Source organism: Buteo buteo, chromosome 2 (assembly GCF_964188355.1).
Source record: "Buteo buteo chromosome 2, bButBut1.hap1.1, whole genome shotgun sequence".
NCBI lineage: Eukaryota > Metazoa > Chordata > Aves > Accipitriformes > Accipitridae > Buteo > Buteo buteo.
Window position 1 is genome coordinate 18,686,098 of NC_134172.1, and position 22,861 is coordinate 18,708,958.

Consider the following 22,861-nt stretch of genomic DNA (forward strand, 5'->3'; position numbering starts at 1 on the left):
TCCAGAGGATGCCAAGACAGTAAGGGCTCAACAGCGATAGTAAGGGCTGGATAGGAAGCATACTCTCACACAGAAGCCATCCTGGCTATACCATTTGGACGCACATCTCTTGGAGCCTGCGAGTATGCAAGCATGAGAAAACGTGAGTGAAGCATATGAGAAAATGAGTCTGTGGGACCAAAATCAGTTGTGTCTTTCTAAATAAATACTACCTTCCAGTTCCTTAAGGTCTCACACCAAGTTCTGCTGAATTCCTACACCTTCAAGCACCCCATTGAAATGAGAGGACAGTCTACCTGGTCACAGCAAGAACAACCTACTGCCAAATTGGAAACCTAAACTGGGTAGTATTTAGCTGGATCAAAGCTTTGGCATTTTGTCACAATGAAACGCTCTTAAAAAAACAAACAAAACCAACCACGGAATGAATCCTGTAGAGTTTTTTTTTAATTGCTGGATACAACGAAGAGAACGACAAAATTTTTAGGGTCCTTCTGGCCAAGCTGGGAAGGCTGTAATGAGGCAATGCAGTTTAGGCAGAGATAGTGAGAAGAGCCTACTAGAAACACTAGAGCAACACTCACAAGCCTCGAGGGCAACGTCGCAACCAATTTATTCAGCTCATCTGTGTCAACAATAAACATCTAACTCCCTCTGGTTGCGAGTGGAACTGAGCACGCTGCTCACCAGATACCACCGGGAGCAGCACCGTACAGGTGAGACCGGAGGACGGTCATCGCAGCAGCCGCCACCATGCAGAGGCCTGGGCAAACGGCAGCCATGGTGTCTCTGAACGGCGGCGGGCGCGCTCCGGGGCGGGTACGTGAAGCGCCCCAGCGTTGCCCTGAGGCGTGAGCGAGGGGGCTGCCCGCCGCAGGGCCCTCGGCGGCCGGCCGCACGGGAAGGCGGGGCTGCGAGGCACCGCTCACGCCGCCATTACAGGCGCCTCCAGGCGACCGCAACGGCCGCCGCGCGGTCGCTCTCGCGAGAGCACCGCCCTCCTGCCCCGCGCCCGCCCGTTGGCCGGTGACGCCGCGCGGCGGGGCGGGGCGGGGCGGGCGCCGCTTTGAATCGGCGCGGGGCGCCGGGGCCCAGGCGCGACATGGGGACGGTGGAGCCGGCGGCCGGGGCGCGGCCGGAGGAGGAGGGGGATGCCGCCGCCACCACCACCACAGCTGCTGGTCCGAGGCGCATCGAGGTTCCCCGGCCCCCCTCCATCGAGGAGTTCACCATCGTGAAGCCCATCAGCCGCGGCGCCTTCGGGAAGGTGTACCTGGGCCGCAAGGCGGGGAGGCTGTATGCCGTGAAGGTGAGGGGCCGCGGCGCTGCCGCCCTCCGCTGTCGTTTAGGCCCGTGTGGGAAAGGGAGGTGCCGAGGGGAAAGGCAGACGCCCCGCGGAGACCTGCCCCGGCATGAGTTCCCCCCGCCTTCCGACACTCGGGCTCTTGGGGAGCTGCCGCCCTTCTGGCAGGAGCCTGGGGCCTGGGAGACGCCTTGTCCGCAGGGGCTGCCTTTAGCTTTCCCCTCGCGTCCCTCCTCGCTTGGAGGCATTGGTTAGGAGGCATCTGGTAACGACAGCTGCTTTTAGAAGTCCCTTAAATGTCGAGGGAACTACGCCAAGAGTCTTCCAGAGCGTCTGTGCGCTGTTTGCTTCTTGCTTGTCGATACTTGTTATAACTGAAGACATTCAGCAGTCGTGCCGCTGGGAGGGCGTTCTCACATTTGTTCGTGAATGAAAAGTCTGCCTCCGAGATGCATAAAGAGAGCAAATTATAATTTTTGCTGAGTGCACGTTTAAAAAAAACTGTTGCGTTTTCTTTGTTGATACACAAAGGACTGAAAACTAGGCTTGTCAGCAGTAAAAACTTTACCGATGGTTTGTGTGAACTCGACTTTGCAATTAAAAGGATTATAACTAGCTGCGTAGTACACAAAAAAGGAAATGTAAAAACGGTCATGCAAAATAGACATTGCTTTTCAGAGCTATATATGTCTACTTACATGTTTTTATTATAAGCATTTTGAGGTGAAAGCTTTTGTGTAAATCCTTTATCACTATTGCAGTGCAGTTTATGGATTGTTCACCGCTATAACACTAACCACATGCTAAATATTTGCACAGTTAAGGTAGATGCTTATTAAAAGTGTAGTTCCATGCATTCTGTATATGTCTTGGAAATTTTTTTTGTATCAACTTTGATAATAGTGATGGTAGCTGTGGAAACTAATTTTCTGCAGTTTAGGTGTGCATATAGAGTGGTTCAATTATGTTACTTTAGTATCTTACACAAGTTTATTGAAAGTATTGTGACCTAAGAGCTTCTGTGTAAGTCCTTTATTGCTATTGCAGTGAGACTTATGGGTTATTCAAGCTACTGAATTTAATGTATGTTAAATATTTTTAGTTATCAACACTTAACATAGAAGGTATCAGTTTACACTTCTTATGTCTTGCTATTTTTATATTCTGTTTATATGTCAAATTCTGTTATTGAATAGTGGCAGTAGCTGTAGACTCAACTTCTTAGAGTTGTGTTGCTTAGAGAATGGATAAATTAAACTTGCTTTAGTATCACCATAGATATCCAGACCAGAGATGTTGAAGGTGGGCAGACTTCCAATGCATATGCAATGCTTGCCTAAATACCTATCAGCTGTGCATCTTCTAGTCAAGATTAATATTGGGTGGGCATCAACATATAGTGGAGTAATTCAATACAGGAATTGGAGCCTAATTCATAGTTAAGCTTGTTATTTCTTCATTGTGAGTTGTATGCCTTTGAGGCTTCTTCCCAAGGAAACAAAGATTTGTTGTGTGACTTGATTGTATTTTTTAAATTAAGCAAAGAATTCACTTACTTTCTCTGCAAACTTAAGAATTAGAGGCTGGAATAGTTGCAGTCTTGCACTTGAGGATACCAAGATGGCATGACTTACTGCTACACTTTCTTTTCAAGCCTCGGGCCATGTATCTCAGCCTCTGAAGAGATGGAAAGACTTGGTCAGCAAGTGTATATCTGGGCATTGAATACTTTTTCCTGGTTCTGAGTTGGGTACTGTGGATAAGAGGATTAACTCAGGGCAGCTTAATTTCAGATACAGCCTAAACATTCATTTTCCAGTGTGCGCAATTGCAGTAAATACTGGTAGTGTGATTTCCATTCAGGACTGAATTAGGAGAGCAATGAAAAAGGTTCTCTAATAATCTGGGGTTTAAAATTCCATCTTTATTTGAAGTTATAGCTCTGTTTTATATGTATGCAAGTTTGAGGTATAGAGATAAATGAATTGACTGAAGAACTGCAGGTTGAGAAAAGAAAAGAAAGTTTATCTACTTGATTTTGTTTTGTTTTGGTTTTTTTTTTCAGGTGATGAAAAAAGCAGACATGATCAACAAAAACATGGTTCACCAGGTCCAGGCAGAGAGGGATGCATTGGCTCTCAGCAAAAGTCCTTTCATTGTGCACTTATACTACTCGCTTCAGTCAGCTAATAATGTCTATTTAGTGAGTAAATAAATGGCTGTGGTGTTTTATGATAGTGTTGAAAATGGAGTGTAGAACTATATTCATGTCTGAAAACACATTTTTATGTCAGCGTGTGGGTATTCCTTAGTCACTTCTACATTCTTCTTTCTCAGAATGGTTGAACAAGTGAAATGGTTGAGCTCCTCTGGTACCTTTATGATCTTTCCACCTGTGTTCCCTTTTTTTTTTTTACAGGAGTGTCTTTTCTAATGCTAATCTGTCTTAGGAACATGCAGAAATCTTAGGGAAAACAAAACAAGAAACCATTCTGTTCAAGCAGAATCCAAGTGACTGAAAGACACCCTGTGGCTCACTTAAAAGAACATCTGTTTTACCTGTTGCCTGCGCTCAAAATTTGTTATGGTAGTTGGCCAACGTGACAAGAGGATAACTGCATGGCAAAACTAAGTGCTAGTCCACATAGAGCACTGTGGAGTACAGTAGGACTTGAATATGGCTTTATATACTGCCTCCACATAAAGGTAGTATGGATTAAGACTGTACAGAGGGTCTAGCGTAATTTGTCTGGTTTGCTGTAAGCACATATAGTGAACATCTTGATTAAATTCTATGGCGAGGTTGCTATGCACTCCTACAGTGCATTTTGAGTGTAAATGAAGGCTTCTTTTCCTGGAATCTCTGACTGCTGTGTGGAGTAGAGGAGTTCAGGATGAAGGATTTGTAAAGGAGATGCTAGTCATATATATGGAATAGTATTGTATGTTGGAATCTAAGTACTAGTGAAATTTTTTGACCAAAACCCCATAAATTCGTTCTTCTCATTGAAGAATGAGTTTCCGAAACCCCACTGACTTTTTCTTTTACCTTGAGTATGACATGGGCCATAATATTGTGTAAGTTTGCATAATTTTTTCTGGATGTGTATGGTTTTTTTAAACACTCTTTTTCATGTCTTAAATGCACAGTAGCTCTCACTGTATACATTTCTGGAAATTTGCGCTTATTTCACAAGGCTCAGGTCTGAATTTAATATTGTGTATAAACATTTGCAAAATAAAATCCTTAAGATACCTGTTCTATATAAATCAAAATATTAGTGGTCTTTGGCTTCAGGCCTTGAGTTTCACAGAAGTCCTTTGCAATTTATTTTCTATAATATAGAAGTCTGTGAGAAGTTAATTAAAAAGCTGACTACAGTAGTTATTTGAGAGCTAACTACAGAAAGTAGGTTAGGCAAATAATATAAAATAAGTAAATGGTCTATTAAAACGTTTCATGTACTCTGTCATCTGAAGCTTTAATTATTTTATCCAAGTGAAAAGTATTGTGTGGGAAATGAAGTTCGCACAAGGAAGCTTCTATCAGCTTCTGCTCTTTGAAAATATATTTTCCTAGGGGTAAAAACTATTTTATATTTTACTTGCAAATTTGAAATATGTTTTAAAATGTTAAATTTTGAATGGCAGGTGATGGAGTACCTTATTGGTGGAGATGTCAAATCTCTTCTCCATATTTATGGATATTTTGATGAAGAAATGGCTGTTAAGTATATTTCTGAAGCAGCATTGGCTCTTGACTATCTTCACAGGCATGGGATAATCCACAGGTAAAACCTACTTCTTTTTTCTTACAAATAAGTATTTGGTAGTTTGGGGTTTTAATTTTTCACTCAACACATAACCAATCACCATTTCATAGTAACAGCTACCTCATTTGCTAGAGTTTCTGGAAGCTCTTTTTGCATGTGTACACTGCAGCAATATCATGAAGCAACACCTAAAATAAAATCTGTCCATATATATTAAGCAGACAAATATATGCTGCTTTCCCCTGCCTGCATGCTCTTCCGCCAGTACAGTGGTGTATTAGCAGCTATGCTACCTTCTAGGTCCTCTCTCCCTGTGGTTTTTAAATGACTGTTAGCTCAGGAACCCTCTGGATACTGCAAGCATGTAACTGTAGGACAAAGGGACATTGACTACTCTAATGCTCCCCCTGTAGTGAGAGTTCTTTACTGCATGCAGTAGTACTGCAGAGAACACTCATGAAAACTTTTACTAGAGGTTTGCTTGCCATGTGTAGGAGCTACACATTAGTAAATGTTGTGATGGTAGTACTTATGAAGAACACTTCTTAAGCCTGCTGAAACACAAAATATACAACTCTTGTGACATGCATGGTGGTTTTACAAGGCCTGAGATGTTTGTACAATATTTAATGCTAGGTATGTTTAATTATTTTGGTGTATTCCTCCAGTTGGAATCTTCTGCTGGCTAAGAGATGTTACTGAGAAACAGCTATAATCGATGTTTTGTGTTTGAGTGTTTCTGGTCAGTTAACTTTCTTAATATTGCTCAGTTATCTTTTTGCTGACTTCAACTATATTCATGTCTTCAGGGATCTGAAGCCAGACAATATGCTAATTTCTAATCAGGGCCATATAAAGTTGACAGACTTTGGGCTTTCCAGAGTTACTCTGAACAGAGGTAAGATTGTCTGTATCCTTTTGGTCGTATTAGAATGTATTTTTGTGTCACATTACCATATTCTTGAATCCTTTATGTCACCATAGAGGGCAGTTTTCAATTAAATAAGCCCAAATATTGCACTAATATCTGATTTCAAGTAGGTAAGTACTGATAAGGTACATGCTAGTAAAGGATCTGCTCTATGCATTGCACTTCAGAAGCTGAAGTATTTATTCTTTGGGACAAGGTTGTATGAGATATGATCTAGAGCCATTTCTCTTGAGGGGTATGGATTTCAAAGTTTTCTATGGAGTCCACTAAGAGAATTCAAAAGGTGAATGAATAATTCAGGCTTTTTCTTGGTGTTTCTCTGGCTATTTCTGTCCTTCAGTTCATGTTTCTCTGTCCTGCTATATATTAATTTCCAATCTGAACTGGGACCTTCCAGACATTAATGTGAGGGACAGGGGGAGGTGGTGAGTCCCTAACAGAGGATTATAATTCAGCACTTTAGCATGCAAAGATACTGTTTTCAAGTAGCAGAAAATATAGCTGAATAGTCAAATGACTGTCTGGCACAGGCAGTATGCTGCAGGTCTTACAGTGAATAGCCAGTTCCTGAACTAGTTTGCACCTCCAACCCCTTAACCATATCAGCCAACTAATGCTGCACAGCACCAGTTCAGTTTTTTGAGACAGCTGCTGGCAAGTACACCCATTTTATGTAGTTAAAAGAATGTAGAAATTCAGAGTTGTCTATGGAGTTTCTGATTCATGGTTTTAAGAGTATAGAGGAAAATCCCAAGTATACTGTATTTTCTATAATATAGTGCTTTAACTGTGAAGTTCAAATGGGAGAGATTATGGTGTCTACTTGAACATACGTAAGCTATAAGCCTACTTACCTCTAGTGAGCAAAAAATGGCATCTAAGGTTAAATTTTCACCTATGAAAAATTTGTCTGCAGCTTTTTTTGAGATGTGTTTGGGAAAGAAAGCAGGCTTTGAATCAAATTCACCATCTTAGCCCATAGGCTGGAACTACTACCTAAAAACCAAAGCTGCTATCAAGTTAGAAAACATAACACTTACAACATAGTATGCTGGAATAGAAATTGGACTTTTACAGTTTCTATATTTATAAACTGTAATTTTATGGTGGATGTACAGGAAGAAACAATTTGTCTTGAATAGGAATGTATGGGTATGTCTTCACTTGGGTTTGGTGGCTTCTTTTGTATATTTGTTCGGTATGTGACTAAATTTTTTTCCCCTCTGGATAAAACCTAAGTAAATGCCTGTAATTTTGCTTATTTAATAGCAAAAGGAAAAACCTGACCTGCTTCATAGTTTTTTTTGTTGTCTGTTTGTAGAGATAAATATGATAGATATCCTTACTACACCATCAATGGCAAAGCCAAAGCAAGACTACTCACGTACACCAGGGCAATTGTTGTCTCTCATCAGTTCTCTAGGTTTTGTAAGTAATTTTCACTGTCTTTGAAGTACTTCATTCTTTTAGTTTGCTTACTATCTTAAATGTAATAATAGGAGTGATAAGGCTATTCTTGCACCTCCTCTGCCAGCTGGTAGAATAACTTATATGTTTCTAGTACCTTGAAGTTCTGAAGTGATTACCCTGGATTATATTTCAAATAGCTGACTATAAGTTGTGCTTCAAAAAATTTGGAAAATGTGCATGGCTAAGCTCCAATGTAAACATAATAAAGAATGTGTGAAGTTATACTTTCAATCCAGGATGTTTTGTTCAGGCTCCATTAACTTTTAACTATGCTTCTTCCTGCTTGGTAGTATACTCCCGTTGGAATGAAAATGCCAGGGTGCAATTCAAGTCAATCATCTGACAGTCTGCATGGACTGATTTCTCCTTTACCTATGGTCCAAAAGGAAAATACCCCTCTTTCAGACAAATTCATCAAAACATGTGAGTATACCAAGCCTTGTACTGAGTAATACTCTGGCTGTAAGGTGGTGGTCTTTTAATTTTATGTGAGTAGCTTGGACCCACTTGATAAAAGGAGTGCTTCTGTCAGTGTCTTGCTGTCTACCATTCCTCTGGTCCTTAAGGTCTGACATGTTTTCACCTACCCTACTTATGTCATCTTTTGATTTTTTTTTTCAAATGCACAACCACTGAATTCAAAATGACCCTTTAAGATTTTATAGAAATAGTGTCAGTTCTTGGCATACATTCATTGAAAATTATTTAAGATAGCAATGTGTGCTTTCATTTAAATTGTCTTATCTTGTTGCTCTCTCATTTCTAACCTGAAATGAGAAGGAAGGCTACTATGGTGCCAATGTTCATATTGCTTTTAAATTCTTGCAGGTCCCTACTTCAAAAAATATTAGTGAATTGACTGTGCAGGAAAGATGACAAGAGAAAAACTATGATATCATGCGTAGCTTTCCATAACTTCCTTCGATGTGAAAGCTTGACATAGTGTGAAGCTGATTAAGATATGTTGCCTATTTATATCAACACTTGAATTTTATTTTGTTTTTCTCTCAAGATCTTGATACTTCTCAAGCAACTCCTGTGATGCCAGTGAGAAGTTTAACTCCTACTCTACTTCAGTCAAGAAAAAGGTTTGGTACCTCTAGTGCCACTAGTCAGTCGCACACATACCTGTCCAGTATGGGATCAGAATGCTGCAGCAGCCCCAGGTGGGAGAAAGATGTAGAGGTCAGGACTATTTCATCTTTCCACTATAAATTAAAATCGGCTTATACTTGTATATGCACTGTTGCAGATCTCTGCTACTTACTTCCCCCAGTTATTTCAAGTGTAGTGAAGCCTTCCTACAGCAGAAGGAGCAGGGGTTGTAATGCTTGCTGAATAGGAGTTTTGGATCAAAATAGTATTATTTTTTCTTCAAACAAATAGTAGTCCTGCGCAACATAACAGGAAAAGCAAATGCTATTTAGCTTGCAGCAAAGGAGTGAAAGAGAAGGCTTCTACTGGATGGCAGTGGGTTTAGCCCTGTTCTTCACAAGGTGGGGAATGCTGGGAGCACTGGCTCTTTGGAAGCTGACTTTATGCCTATAGTTTTATTAGCTCAGCATGCAGACAAAAGAATTTTTAAAAGGTAGAACTTGGGAAAAATAGTAAACAAAATAACTTTGAAATTCTACTAGCTATTAAAAAACCAAAAAAAGTTTGTTTATATTACTGAAGCGTTTTGTATCAGCTAACCTAACACCAGTAATTATAGCTGATACAAAATACTTTCTGCTATTTTAAGCTGTTAATGAACTTCTGTACAAATACAGACCTAAAAGAAAATGCTGCTGTGCTATTTAGTCCCTTGCCACGATTCCTATTTAGATCAACACAAAAATGTACGTTTAAAACAATTTATAATTCTTTGTTTTATCTGCCCGTTTCCCAAGGCCTTGTTTTTAGTATTGTGCTACCAAAATAGTACTAATATCACATTTTCCTTTTGTCATCCCTGAAGTATAATATGCCATAGGGTAGTATGATGGGGTTCTTTGGTTTCGGCTTTTTTGGAAACTGAAAACTTCTGTAGCTTAATATAAAATCACACATGCAACTTGAACCGCTATATTTCTTCATCCTTAGGCATTTAAAAATACTGCATTTTCTATTGTATTCTAGCAAGCTTATGTTCTTAAAAAAGTCAAATTATCAACTTATCCCTTAGTTTTGAATGTTTTTGACTGTATTATGTTATGTTTGTCACTACTGGTGATTATAAAGAATAAGTAATGCTTGTCAATTTGCAGTTTTTTATGGAAGTGGAAATAAGGTATTTCAAAAGACTTATTTCTATAATGCTGTAATCCCATTTTTCTCGATACTCAAAACTTAATGTGCTCATTTGCAGCAAAGTGAAGATGAACTATGTTCTACAACAGGCAAAACAAGTAACAGTGGATCAGCTCTCATTTCAAATGTAGAATTACCGAATAGCAAAGACATTAAAGTTCTAAAGAAAAAAGAACTGGAGTCTGCCATTTCTCCCATCAGCAGCAGTGATTCTGGCAATAGGCAGAAGCTGGGAAGTGAACACTCTGATATAACAGATACTCCTGTGACCACACTGGATGTGAAAGGCATAGTCAGAAAATGTCTTTCTGAAAATAAGATTTGGGAAGAAAAACTCTTTGTAAATAAAAGAGGTATGACTAATGAAACAGCAGAACAACAGTCACCTTCAAGGCAGAATGAGCCTGTCAAGCCCATCAAAGAGGAAGAAGTTTTTGAAAAGCCAGGTGTAAAAAGAAGCTTTGAATTAGTTGACACTAGTCCTTGCCAGGAACTTAACTATGTTAAAAAAACCAACACAGAATATAAACGAGGCTGTCAGATCTCAGAATTTCCAGCAAATAAAAGGACAGGTTTGACAACAGAAATTCAATCCTTAATGCTTTCTGATGATGGATGCCTACATGACACCTGCAAAAGTAAGGAAGAAGTTAAGAGTTTTATTGGTAACCAGCAAACAGTAGGAAGGTCACTTACTCCAATTATAGCTAAAAATCTTATGTGTGATCTGGATGTGGACTATGAAAAGGATGATAAAAAGGAGTATATGAACTCAAGTTTTTTAGGCACTGACGATGAAAAACCATTAGGAATCCTCAGTACAGATTCTGACTTATTTCCTGAAATGTCTGTTACAGAAAGCCATTTAGAAAAGCAGCTTTTAGATTTGGACAAAAGTGTTAAAGACCTCTCCTTTGAGGAACCAAATACAGAAGGCATGTTAGTAACATCACCAGAGTCCCGAGATGTCTCACAAAAGGGAGAGGAAGTATGTAGTGTCCAGGACTGCAAGCCATTACATCATGAAAAGGATAATGACCAAAAACACATTAAAGAAACTTACCTTGACACAGTATCTTCTCCTTCAGAAAAGATGATGGAAGCACTGAATCTCTTAAAAAAAAATGCTGTTGTTTTCCGAAGTTATAATAGTCCAATTAATATATCCAATGTATCTGAGCCATGTAGCATGGCTTCCTTGGATATAATGGATCTTTCACCTGTTTGTAGTGGCTCTTACCCAACAGCTATTACTCCATTACAGAAAGGAAGACCATATCGGGTTTATCAGGTATGCAAGGAGACGTGTAGAAACTTTGTGCATGCATTAGATATTGGTGATCTGAAATCATTTCACTTGTTAATTTAGGGAAAACTGAAGCAGTTTGAAGTGGTCTGTTGAAGTGACCTTTGCTGACAGGCTTTCACTTACTGCAGTTGTGTGGCCAAAATTACAATTTCTGTAAGAGATTAGCAATAACTGTATATCTACTAGTTTGGCTCAACATGCATTGTCTGTCTACGTCTCTGAGAAATCATTTGCTCTTACAGTGAACTGGTTAAGAAAAAGTCTGTGCTATTTTGTCTCATCCTATTTTTAGTGCACTGTGGTACTTCCTGTTACATCAGGAAACCTATAATTAATCACAGGAAGTCATTGATTTTATTTTTTTTTCTTAAATACTGCATCCCTTCTAAGACAGTCTGCAAATGCTGTTCAGCTACTAGTAACTCCTGTTGTGCCTGCTAGGTTTTATTTGTTTGTTTGTTTTTATCCTGGTAAAAGTGATGGTGTAATGTGTATTGTCAAGTACCAATTACAAGCCTATTAAAAAGATTGATGTAAAAACAGTAACAGCTGCTTGCAGGTTATGAAGTTTTTGCTTAGAGCTTTTTAATCCTTCTGATAGTAAGTAAAAATCTTGTTCTCCTGAAGTAAACTAGTGCTCTGATGTGGGAAAAGCAAAAGTATACTTTTCAATTACTGTTTCCTGTTTCATTTTGGCAAAGCTTTACAAGACCTTTATCAGTTACTTAAGTTCTAGTTGCAGGATTTAAAGCTTTCTGACAGAACTGGCAGTGTGGTGAATGATTTGGTGTACCAAAAGGGGACATTCAAAATGTTATTTTTGGGAAAGCCTTTTTTTTGATGTCTTTGTCTGAATTGCTTGCTTCTGTTTTATCTATGTAAAATTTTAATTGACTATGAAACTTAGCTTGCATTCAGCTGAAATGGAATAAGAGTAGTATGCACTTCATCTCCTGAGACATAAATGACTGATGGCATTACACATTTTTGTAACTTAGAATTAAATGGGAGGATACCTTTTTAATATACTTTTGTGATTTTTTTCAAAAATCACATCATTGCAACCTGATTACCTGTAGCCTTTATGGCATAGTCATAATGAATTTATCTCAGCTGCACTGAAGATGAAGTTGGAAACAAAATTATACCAGATATATGGGAATTAAGGATATATTGAAAAATAAAGAATGAGTCTCTGTGAGATAATTTAGTAGTATCTTCAGGTCATAACAGGAAACCTTTCATTGCAGTCAGCCTATTGGCTGTGAGAACTTACTGATCTCTTTGCAAGCCTGCATATTTTATCTTCAAATAATGTTCCAAATTACTTTCAGAAGGCTTGTGTAGCTGTAAACAGTCACTAACTGTAACTTGAGCAGAACTTCATCTGCAGGCATAATGCAAGCCATAGGATACAGGTTAAATAATAAAGGGCTCATTTAATACATTTTGAGTACATCTGGTATGCAATATGTGAGAAAATTCAGGATTCTCATTTTTATTTTACAGGCATTTGACATATATGCTTGCTTTTCATTGGCTAATATTAAGAACTTAGCGCTAAAATTGAAGGTTATTCTGACATTCTATTTAGTAGGTTATCTTCAGATTTGAATTTTAAAGAGAAGTTTAAGATTGGTTGTGTTTGGGGTTTTTTTTTGAGTCATTACTTGTGGATTTGACACTGGAGGAAGAACTTAGGGAAGAGTTTCTTAAAAGAGTAGACAACTTTTCATGCTTCAAGATGGTTGAGATGAAATGGAAGTGCTTTTCACACATACTTTTTCAGGGAATGTACATTTTGTGACATGTTCTTGACTTGAACTTAAGTATCAACTGTTATACCCATTACTAAACCTGGAGATGGGAGTTTCTTAGCTAGTTTTGTTTGACATCTGAAATCTTTGTTGCATATTTTAAGACACCTCATCAGGGAGATGCTGGCACACCCTATAGGACTCCAAAGAGTGTAAGAAGAGGAGCTGCCCCAGTAGAAGGTGAACGCATCCTAGGCACCCCAGACTACCTGGCACCTGAGCTGCTTTTGACAAAGCCTCATGGTAAGACAAACCAACCATGGAGTCTGTAAGTACTTGAAAGGTGACATATTCACACTTCTAAATATCTCTAGAGCTCTAAACCGTTCAAGTAATATGATAGTGAATTCTTTAAAAATGCCTAGTGCTTAGCTTTTGCTAACACGGAAGGCTGTGTTTGCTTCAGCTGCTTCTTCCATTTACTTTTTTCACATGACTGGAGGTTTTGACTGTCCAGCACAGCCTTGCCTGCTGCTAATCTGTGATTTGGAAGCTGTACTTAGGCAGGCTGAGACTTGCATGTGGCTTAGAAATCACAACTTGCTCATCCTGAGTGTCCTTTAAGATTCTTCAGGGTGGGGAGGGGGAACTTAGTGAAATTTAGTATGAAAGGATTAAGCCTCCAATTATTCTTGGAATGTATTCCATGTTTATGGATATTAAATTGTTATGTGCATGCAGACAAGTTTATGAAGTTGCATTAAAATCAGTTATTGAGTTGAATGACCTCATGAAACACTTAAGATTTCTGACAGGATCTTCCATACAAGTGGACAGTAGTAGCCATCAGATTTTTTTGCAAATTACTGTAAGAAGATAAAATAGCACAACTTTGAAGCGCATAAATTTCTTTGGCTCAAATCCTGAGCTCCACTGAGATCATCAAACATCTGAAATATTTTCCTGCTAACTTGCAAGGACCATTAACAAAAAATAAATAAATGCAATGTATCCCTGATACATTTGTTGTATTTGTAATTACATTTTATTTCCATCTCAAAAGTATACTTTTATTTTGTAGAGCTAATAGTCTTAAGAAAAGTATACAAGATATGAGATCTTCATTCGGAAGTAGTGATTACTAATCTGTGGAACAGTAAAATTCTGCTGTATGCAGCTAATATAGATTAAATAAAACTGCATGAAGAGACTTAACAATTTAACTGTAATGACTAAAGTCACTAAACGTATGTAGTTGTTGTTTTGCACTTCCATTCAGGGATCCTGGTTATTTGGCAGGTGTTAAAACTGGATAATAGCTTGGAAATGTAATCAATGCTACTTAGACAATGTGAAACTTGGCTGTGATGTGACTGCCATGCAATTATTGTTTTCAGGACTTCAGTGATAACTTGCAAAGAATCTGAGTTTTATGTCAGAAAATGACAAATCACCCGTTACCTTCAGTGAAGCTAGGGTTTTCTGGCTTTGGAACTCAAAACTTTACCTCACTAAATATTTCTGGTGGTGTTAACTTGCTTGTAAATGTAGTTGTAATCCTAAACTATAATAATGTATTACAAAACTATTTTATTTTTATTTCTAACTTAGATTTAACATTTGCTATCTTTCTTTAATGTTGAGTTACTACTATAAGGAAAAAAATCTGCATTCCTATGCCTTCAGAGAATCATACTAGATACTTGATGTTTGTATTTGTTAGGGGTTGTTTTGCAATAATTTTAATGTTCTTGCTTCATTGCCTTTTCATATGCAGGGACTCTAATCTCTGAGTTTGCTATATACTGTGCAGAAATGGAGTGTTCAGCATAACTGTGAACAGTCAAAGTATAACTAGATCACAATTTCAAAAAAAATTGTTTGGGTGAACAATGTTTCTATATACCAGTATGCACTCCACATAATGTGTGATGCTTCCACAAAAGGTGCAGGAAATATTGGAATCACTGTGACTAGACTATTGGAAATCACACATGTAAGCCTGTACCTCAGGAGTAAAGTTAGCATTCTCAAAGATGTTGTGTAACAGTAAATACACCAGAGACACTTTTTCTCATTGCTTCCTTTCACTTTATGCGGTCTGTCTGGTTTACTTTGGGTGAACAAGGCTCAGATACTCAAGACCTGGTATTTCTGTTTCTTGCTTCAAATATTGATAGACATGATTTAGTAGGGATATGGTAGGAGTTCATCTAATCTTCAGTTAAACTCTGGGTGGGAAAAATTGCTGCTGAAGCCTGTGTTACTACATTGTTCAGAGTTGTGATCTTACTAGACTTTGACTGAAGCTAGGAATAGTTTATCTGAACATCCAAGTACCTCTAACAACATTGGATGTGATCTCACTGCTTATCTTGATATGCATAGCTCTGTGGGGCACTCTTACTGCTGCTAAAAGTTCCTAAAAGTGTGTTAGATTACTAGTTACACATTTCAGTTTTCAGCATTTCTAAACTTAGCCAACAGTCCTTTTGAAATGGCTCAAAACATTTGTTTACTGAACTTGGAGGTGTCTTAATTTTTTTATATGTGAAAAAAAGCTAAGAAAAACTACACTTACTCTCTCTTTCAAAGTTTTGTTTGTTTGTTTGGGGTTTTTTTGCAGCAAGTGTGGCATCTATTCTTTATACAGTGGAGTAGGCATGGCTTAAAGATGCAGAATGTTTAGAATGCATGCCATGGTGTCTGGGATTGCTTTGCCTGCTTGTTTTTAAGTAGGTTAATAAGATGGGTTTGGCAAAAAAAACCCTGGAATGTGGAAAACCAGAATTATTTAATAACAAAGGAGAGATGGCTAGTAACTACACATTGCCCTAATCAACTTTAGTGTAATGGAAAGTAATTCTAGCTTCTTGCATGCTGGCTCATCTCTGCCAGTTGTCTTCAATATTTTGACATAAATTTAGACAAATGAAAATTAAGTTCAATGTCTTGAATTCTTGGAGTCTTCTCAAATAACAGAGAGAAGGATAGGGGTTACAATATGGAGTACTCATCCAGGCTCTAGAGCAGTTGCTAAAGACAACTGTTTCTTATCACAAAATCTCTTGGAGAAGTCAGCTCCTGGATTCTCTGTGATGGGAGTTGATAATTAGATTGTTCTTAAGAACCCCCTTGCTTTTATCAGTAAATCCTGGTATTATCTATAATGAATTAAGGAGCAGGCTGGCTTTAAAAAGCCCTTTAAAAATTTTTAATCTTCTGCTTGATAATTAAATACAACATACTTTGTCTCTTCCTTCATTTCCAAGAAATTCTGCAGGATTTAAACACTCTTCAATTTCTGCCATGGCTAATCTTCAAATCTCTGCAGATATCATTAAACCTTTGTGTTGGTGTAATGACCTGGATTTCTCTTACTAGGTTCTGCTGTAGACTGGTGGGCCCTTGGAGTTTGTCTGTTTGAGTTTCTAACTGGAATTCCACCTTTTAATGATGAAACGCCAGCACAAGTCTTCCAAAATATTTTGAAAAGAGGTAATATGTTTTGGTAATTGGGGAAAGTATGCATTTCCAACATTCGTTTTATGGTTTGAGTTACTGACTCATCTGCATCTTTTTCTGTAGATATTCCCTGGCCTGAGGGAGAAGAAAAGCTGTCTGATAACGCCCAAAATGCAATAGATATTCTTCTAACAATTGACAGTACTAAGAGAGCTGGACTGAAGGGTTAGTATTAAAATTCTCTTGTGTTCTTTGCAACCGATTAAAAATTTCAAAGTGGTGATGTCCTTCTCCTGAAACTTAGACTAAAACTTTAATGTCTGTTTATGTTCCATGTATAGTGCCAGAACTCTTATGAAGTTGTGGTATTTTCTGTATTTCTTGTGGGATTTTACCCTTTCAAATAAGGAAATTTGGGCGGGGGTGGTTATTCAACTTTTGTTTTGCTTTAATGTTGTTCTGCTATGGATGTTTATCTGACATACCAAAGTTCACTCTTGCTTAACTCAGTAACAGATATCTGGGGGTTCTGACCTAAGTGGTTTTAGGAACCTTGATTAGAAGCCTGTAGTTTAGGAGAGAAGCCTCCTACAAAAGCTAATTCAAATGAGCTTTTTCTTGGGAATCAGCCTGTCTTTACTGAATGTATAGGGGACAGAGTTAGACAATATATACTATACAAAGTCTATATGAAGGACTTTAAGCATTTGCTGTTGTCACAGGGACTCTATCTTACTAAAAAAAAGTGATAACATGAAGGAAGCTTAAAGTGAGATAGTTTGGAAGAAGACAAAGAAATCTTATTAGAATACTATGCAAGAAATCACTAGAGAAGGAAATTATTATAGAAATGCTTACTCGTAAATAGACTGAAGGCTAGAAGCTGAAACCAGGCCAATTCAAATTAGAGAAGGTACATGGTTATAAATGAAGATCAACAGGGAATTCTGTGGCTCTTTAATGTCTCCCAAAAAGCATCTCATGTCTTAATTTGAAGGTGTTTTAGTTAAACACAAGTTATTGTCTTTATTCCTGGATAATAGGGTGAAATCTAGTTGCCTGTCATGCATAGAAATCTAAACTAGATGACATAATGGTTTCTTCCAATCTGAAGTTTTTGGAAATTCATTCTTTCTCAGGACCTTTAGCCATATCTGATTTCTTTATCCAATTTATAGGCCACTGAAGTGAAGTTGGATGAGTAGCTCTCAGGACAACTATTAAGTTTTCTTCATTTTCTTCATTGAGTTTCTATCACTATCATCTTCTCTTCCCCCTCCCCAACACACATGCTCTCCATCTCTTATTTCTCCAGTGTGAAGCCTAACTTACTGAGAAATCTCAGTTATGTCATGTCCTAGTGCTATGCTTCTGTGAGTTCAGTCTTTCCAGCTAAGAGAGGCTTTAAAGCAGTATTTCGCAGAGAACACGGGTATCCAAAGTTTGGGGTTTTTTCCCCCCTTCTTTAGAGATGTGGGCAGGAGCTGAATGCCAGCCATGGTACACATTAATACTTCTTTGGAAAAGACAATGAAGTCTGCTCATCTTTTCAGCTGAAGACAGCTTTCAGTATGTGAGAACTTTCTGAAGAGCCAAACTACATACAGTTCTGAGTGAGTGGATCTGTGCAGTGTCCTGCTGCATGTATGGTTGCTGAAGCTATTAGAAGGAGTTAGAAGACTAACTCTCTAATTTATTGCTTTTTGTCTAAAACTTACTTTAATATGGTGCTATATTATTTGATCAGGAAATGTAGAAATAATAAGCAAGTGTTAATGTCTTGCTGTCTATCAGCTAAAAGCCTGTGACGTGCTTAGAAATAAAATTTGCAGTGAGTGTTTTTCTTTCACCTCCTTTTAAATGTGATTTTTACTTGTCCTATTATTTTTTATATTTGCTCTTGATTTTTTTGTGGTGCAGGTGATACAAAACCACTTTTTTATCCCACTCAGCTGAAAAGGTGCTTTCTTGGATTGAATCAAAGTAGCAAAGCCACTTTCATCAGGGAGTGGTGTTTCCAGGTTATGCAAAAGACACATCAGATCCTGCGCACCAGGAAGTCACCTCCTGGTCAGAATGGACAGGGCAAGGGAGTTCTCCTTGAGTCAGGAAGTCTTGCAGCTTGGTTAGTTATCCCACCTTTGTGCTGGGAAAGAGGAGTCTGGTGGTCTGTGGTAACTTCACCATAAGGGTGTTTAGACTTCTGTGTCTGTTGGTAGGCCAAAGGGGACTGTACAAAGCAGAGGAGGACTGCTGCATGAGCTAGCAAACGGCAGGTGGCCTGGAGCGGAGAAGGGTGGGAGTGACTCCCATGTCTACTCAGCACAGAGCTTTGGCAAAATTAGAAACTCACTTTGAAGTGATGCTTAAAGTTTCTGTGGTGCCCTATCACGACAGGCCCCTAGGGCATCTCTGATCCACTATGTGTGCTGTGTAGAGTAGGTTCTCTAGCTAGGGCGAGATGGTTAGTTGGCATGACAATAGCTTCATCCCACTGAGGTTGGGGGTAATCAAAACCCAATTGCAATTTGCACTTTTGTGAATTTCCAAACCAGCAAAATAGAGCACATCTACTGACAGTTACACACCAAGGGACCAAAGTGATTATGGGGCTTGGACAAAAAGGTGTTTATAATGTTTATATGAACTTCTGTTTCAGAACTGAAAAATCACCCCCTCTTTCATGGTGTGGACTGGGATAATCTACAAAATCAACCTATGCCGTTTATACCTCAGCCGGATGATGAAACTGATACCTCTTACTTTGAAGCTAGGAATAATGCTCAGCACCTGACTGTGTCTGGATTTAGCTTATAGCATCAAGATAAGTGAACTTTCTCTATGGTTTTGCACACTTACAGGATGTCCTATAACACTAGTTTGGTCTTAACTAAGTTTCCTTGCCAAAACTAGTGTTTTAAGTTATCAGTCTGTTTTTATTATTGTATCCTTTATTCTAAAGTGAAACTACTGTATGAAACTTTGCTGGTATAAAGTGCCTTTGTGCTACTTTTTATCTTGCTTACTGCACCTTACTAAGAGGCCAGAGGGTTGTATTTTTTGGAGCTAGTAACACTTGGCAACGATGGAGCTTTGTTTAATAGCAATGAGTAACTCCAGTTAGGAAGTGTGAAGTTGATTCCCAGTTAACATACTAAGGAAAGGAAAAGACATAAATGCATGCTAATTGTATCTAATTGTAACTTACCTATTGGTGGTTCAGTGTTATGGCAGTCTTGTTTGGGAGTAGTCCTTTCTGACCAGTTTGAATATATATCCACTGTGCAAAACTGATGTTTCTACTTGAGGTGGAAAATTGAAATCTTAATGCAGTGTTGAAATGTCTGTCTTCTGTTTATCTTGTCCCAAGAAGGGTTAAAAGAGACAGTGTTGTTCAGAGTTAACTCGGCTAGATGCAGCATGTGAGACTGCCAGTAGTTCCACTGGCCATTATCCTTTCCTAGACAAATGGGGTAGGGAGAGGAAACTTGGGGCAATTCTGTTTAAACAAATGCTCTGTTTTAATTGTTGCATTGTAACCGCTTACACTGTAGGAAGACGGACTAAACAGCATACACTTCAGCAATTACTTGTTTTAAATAGAAAATGCTGAGTATGTGTGTTTATGCTCACTCATGTCAGATGACAGAAAACAAATCACCTGAGTGTTGGCTAACAAGTGAAGTATTATTCATACTGAAGCTGCTATATATTAAACACTATAGTGTATTGCAAATTAACAGACTGTTCTGTAAACTCACAACCAAATCTTAGATTTTACTAGAACTTAAGTTACAAGTGTATATTCAGTATTATACATCCTAATTAGGGGGAAGTATATTTAAATCTATTTTTCAATGCAACACAAAACTTGCACCTGCTATGTTTTAGATGTTTATTTGTAGGTAATTGTTTAAATTATCTTCAATATTTTTCTTGCATAGGTATCTTTCTCAGCTGATTTACTGAAGATTTTTATTTTTCAGGTTTGTACTTGTTAGATAAAGATCACTTGTGCTAGATGGTGGTGCCAGAAGCCAAGCATTTTGCTAGTGCTTTTTGCTAAATGGCTTTTGAGTTTTATGAACTGACCCTTCTTGCAGGGGGAGCTAGTTGTCCCTTCATTGCCCTGCTTCCTGGAAGACAAGATTTATTGATGGAATTCTGAGCAAACAGTGTTTGCTAGGCTTCCTGCTGTCCTCTCAGGCAGCTGGGAAAGGAATGGTAATGGTGGAGAAAAAAGTTTCCTAGAAGGACCAGAAGAGAGCTAATTATTAACAGCTCAGAATGACAAATCCCAGTGTCTAGATGCAATAACTCAAACATAGTGAAACAGAATCTTGGCAAGTTGCAAAACATACAGTGACTCTCACTCCCTTTGCTAAGGACTTCGGTTTCAGAAAACTTGTAAATTGTTGAATCTTACTGAAATTAACGTTATGTGAAAAAGGTGCTAACTATCTAATGTAATACATTACTAAAGCAGTATCCATTGACAACATCCTCTGAATATGATGAGAAGCTCTTTAGCATTTTTCCTGTGTGTAGTTAGAATATATAAACTGGGGGAGGAGGAGTATCTTAAATTAAGTAATCACTGGTATTTTATGTAATTTATTCTTCCATTTCTAGTAATCTTGTTTAAGAAAGCTCGTCTTACAATAATGAATCTCAGTTTCATGCTGAGGAAAATACTCTAAAAATGTGTTAGGAAATAATGTAAACTGAACACCACAACAGCTCTTTGTCTTCAGTGCTTTACAAATGGTTACAACCTGTTCCCACTTTGCAGTAGAACAAATTCCCCTCAAGGCAGAAAGAACTAGTTACAGTGGTATGACATTTTAAAGATAACCTCTAACCCCTTGAAATAATCAGCTGCAAGGGTCAAGTAAGCTTCTATTTAAACTTCTTCTTGACCAATCACAATGAACTACAGAACTGTTTAAAAGTCTTTTAGGTATTTTAATGCTAGTGTATATAGTGCTAGAGATGATAGTACACCAAAACATTAGGTGTAAAGAATCTTGTTAACTTAGTTTTGTTCTTATAAAAACCTCAAACCTTCTTATAAAAACCTTATTCTAAAAGAAAATTATGGTTCTTCTACCATAGTTTTATAATGAAATATAAAAACATAAATTCTGTAGAACAATAAATAGGCCAACTGACAAATCAGAATGCTTAATGCAAACAGTTACCACTTCACTGCTGTGTACAACTGTTCAATTCTGCACAATTAGCACAGAAGACTTGCAATACCCCATTCTCTTCAATGTCTTGTATTTCTCCTGATCATAGCAAACATGGAGTTGAATTTCTCATGTTGATTGTTGGGGTTTGGTGTGTTTTGGGGGGGGGGGGCGGGCTGTTAGAAAGGTGAATCCTAGCTTTGTTCTTCAACAGGGAATTCCTTGTCAACTACTAATCCCCTTGTTTTTGCCCCACTTATTGACTTGAAATACTACAAGGAAAAGTACAAAAAGCAATAATGTAGTAGCTGAAAGATTTAAAAGTTTCTTCTCATTAGTAATCAACTACCACTATTTGTGTGAACTGGTAAAAGTTTCTAGTCCTTAAAAGCTGTAAAATACCATTTGGCAAGTACTCTAGCTGTTACATGGTGTTTTTTGAAGGCTTAAACTTTATGTGCATAACCTACATCTGAACTCTAGTGTCCAAGCTATCCTGGGAGACAGTTTATCTGCTATTAGCTGGACAGAAGTGTGCTAAAAACTGTAGAGATCAGTGAACTGTCACACTTTCTTATATAGAAACAGCACTCTTGGACAACTATTACTACCCATAACTTGCTGTTAGGCTCACCTATATGCTGTGTGAATTTTGGAGGCCAAGATACTGAAATGCTGCCATGTGTTCTCAAGCTAGTAGGTTCCAGTTTCAGCATGATCAGGTTTACCTATGGTTACTACAGTAAAATGTGTTCTTTTCCTTCTACTTTAAGAAGTTTACTTTGCACACTTTTGTGTAAATATATGAAATAAAATACTGCAGTCTTGCTGTTGCTTCCTTCTGCATTTATTTTTTGTCTTAAACTGCCTTATATTTTTGACCCTGTAGGCGTGGCTGTGTAAAAATTCACCTAAGAGACCCTAACTGCTTCCCCCTATGCCAGCAAAGACAGTGATAATAAGTAGGGAAATAACCTAATACTTTCTAATACATGTGTATATGCCTGTCAGTTCATAACTTGCTAACACCCTCCTCCAATCTTTACTACATGCTCCACTTGTGTACTTAGTGGCAGGAGAGCAAAGAGTCCTTAGATAGTCTGTAACTCCTGCTGGGAGTCTGCTCCTTTGTGGTAACTAGAATTCTAGAGTCCATCTACATCAGCACTTACAGGGCTACCACGATCCAGAGCAGGAAAGAAACAGAGGGCCTTGAGGACAGAACAGGTGCCACACACACACACTTAGACCTGGCTCTGTTCTGGTTCCCTTAGCTGAAACCACCTCTCAGTAGGTGGAATGCCTTCCATCTGGTTTCATATGCTTTTTAGATGAAGTCTGATTCACTGCAGGAACCTAGCTGGACATA

At 38.3% G+C, this 22,861-nt stretch overlaps 1 protein-coding gene across 1 annotated transcript; it reads left to right on the top strand.

The window, feature by feature from the left end:
- The first annotated feature begins 439 nt into the window (after positions 1-439).
- On the top strand, positions 440-22,528 carry MASTL (microtubule associated serine/threonine kinase like). The gene is made up of 12 exons (XM_075047099.1): positions 440-1,309; positions 3,369-3,506; positions 4,955-5,094; positions 5,886-5,974; positions 7,329-7,435; positions 7,768-7,900; positions 8,490-8,662; positions 9,828-11,060; positions 13,000-13,138; positions 16,220-16,333; positions 16,424-16,525; positions 18,960-22,528. Exons 1-12 carry the CDS (start codon positions 1,103-1,105, stop codon positions 19,115-19,117), a joined length of 2,733 nt encoding a protein of 910 aa, XP_074903200.1. The 5' UTR covers positions 440-1,102; the 3' UTR covers positions 19,118-22,528.
- Positions 22,529-22,861: the final 333 nt, after the last annotated feature.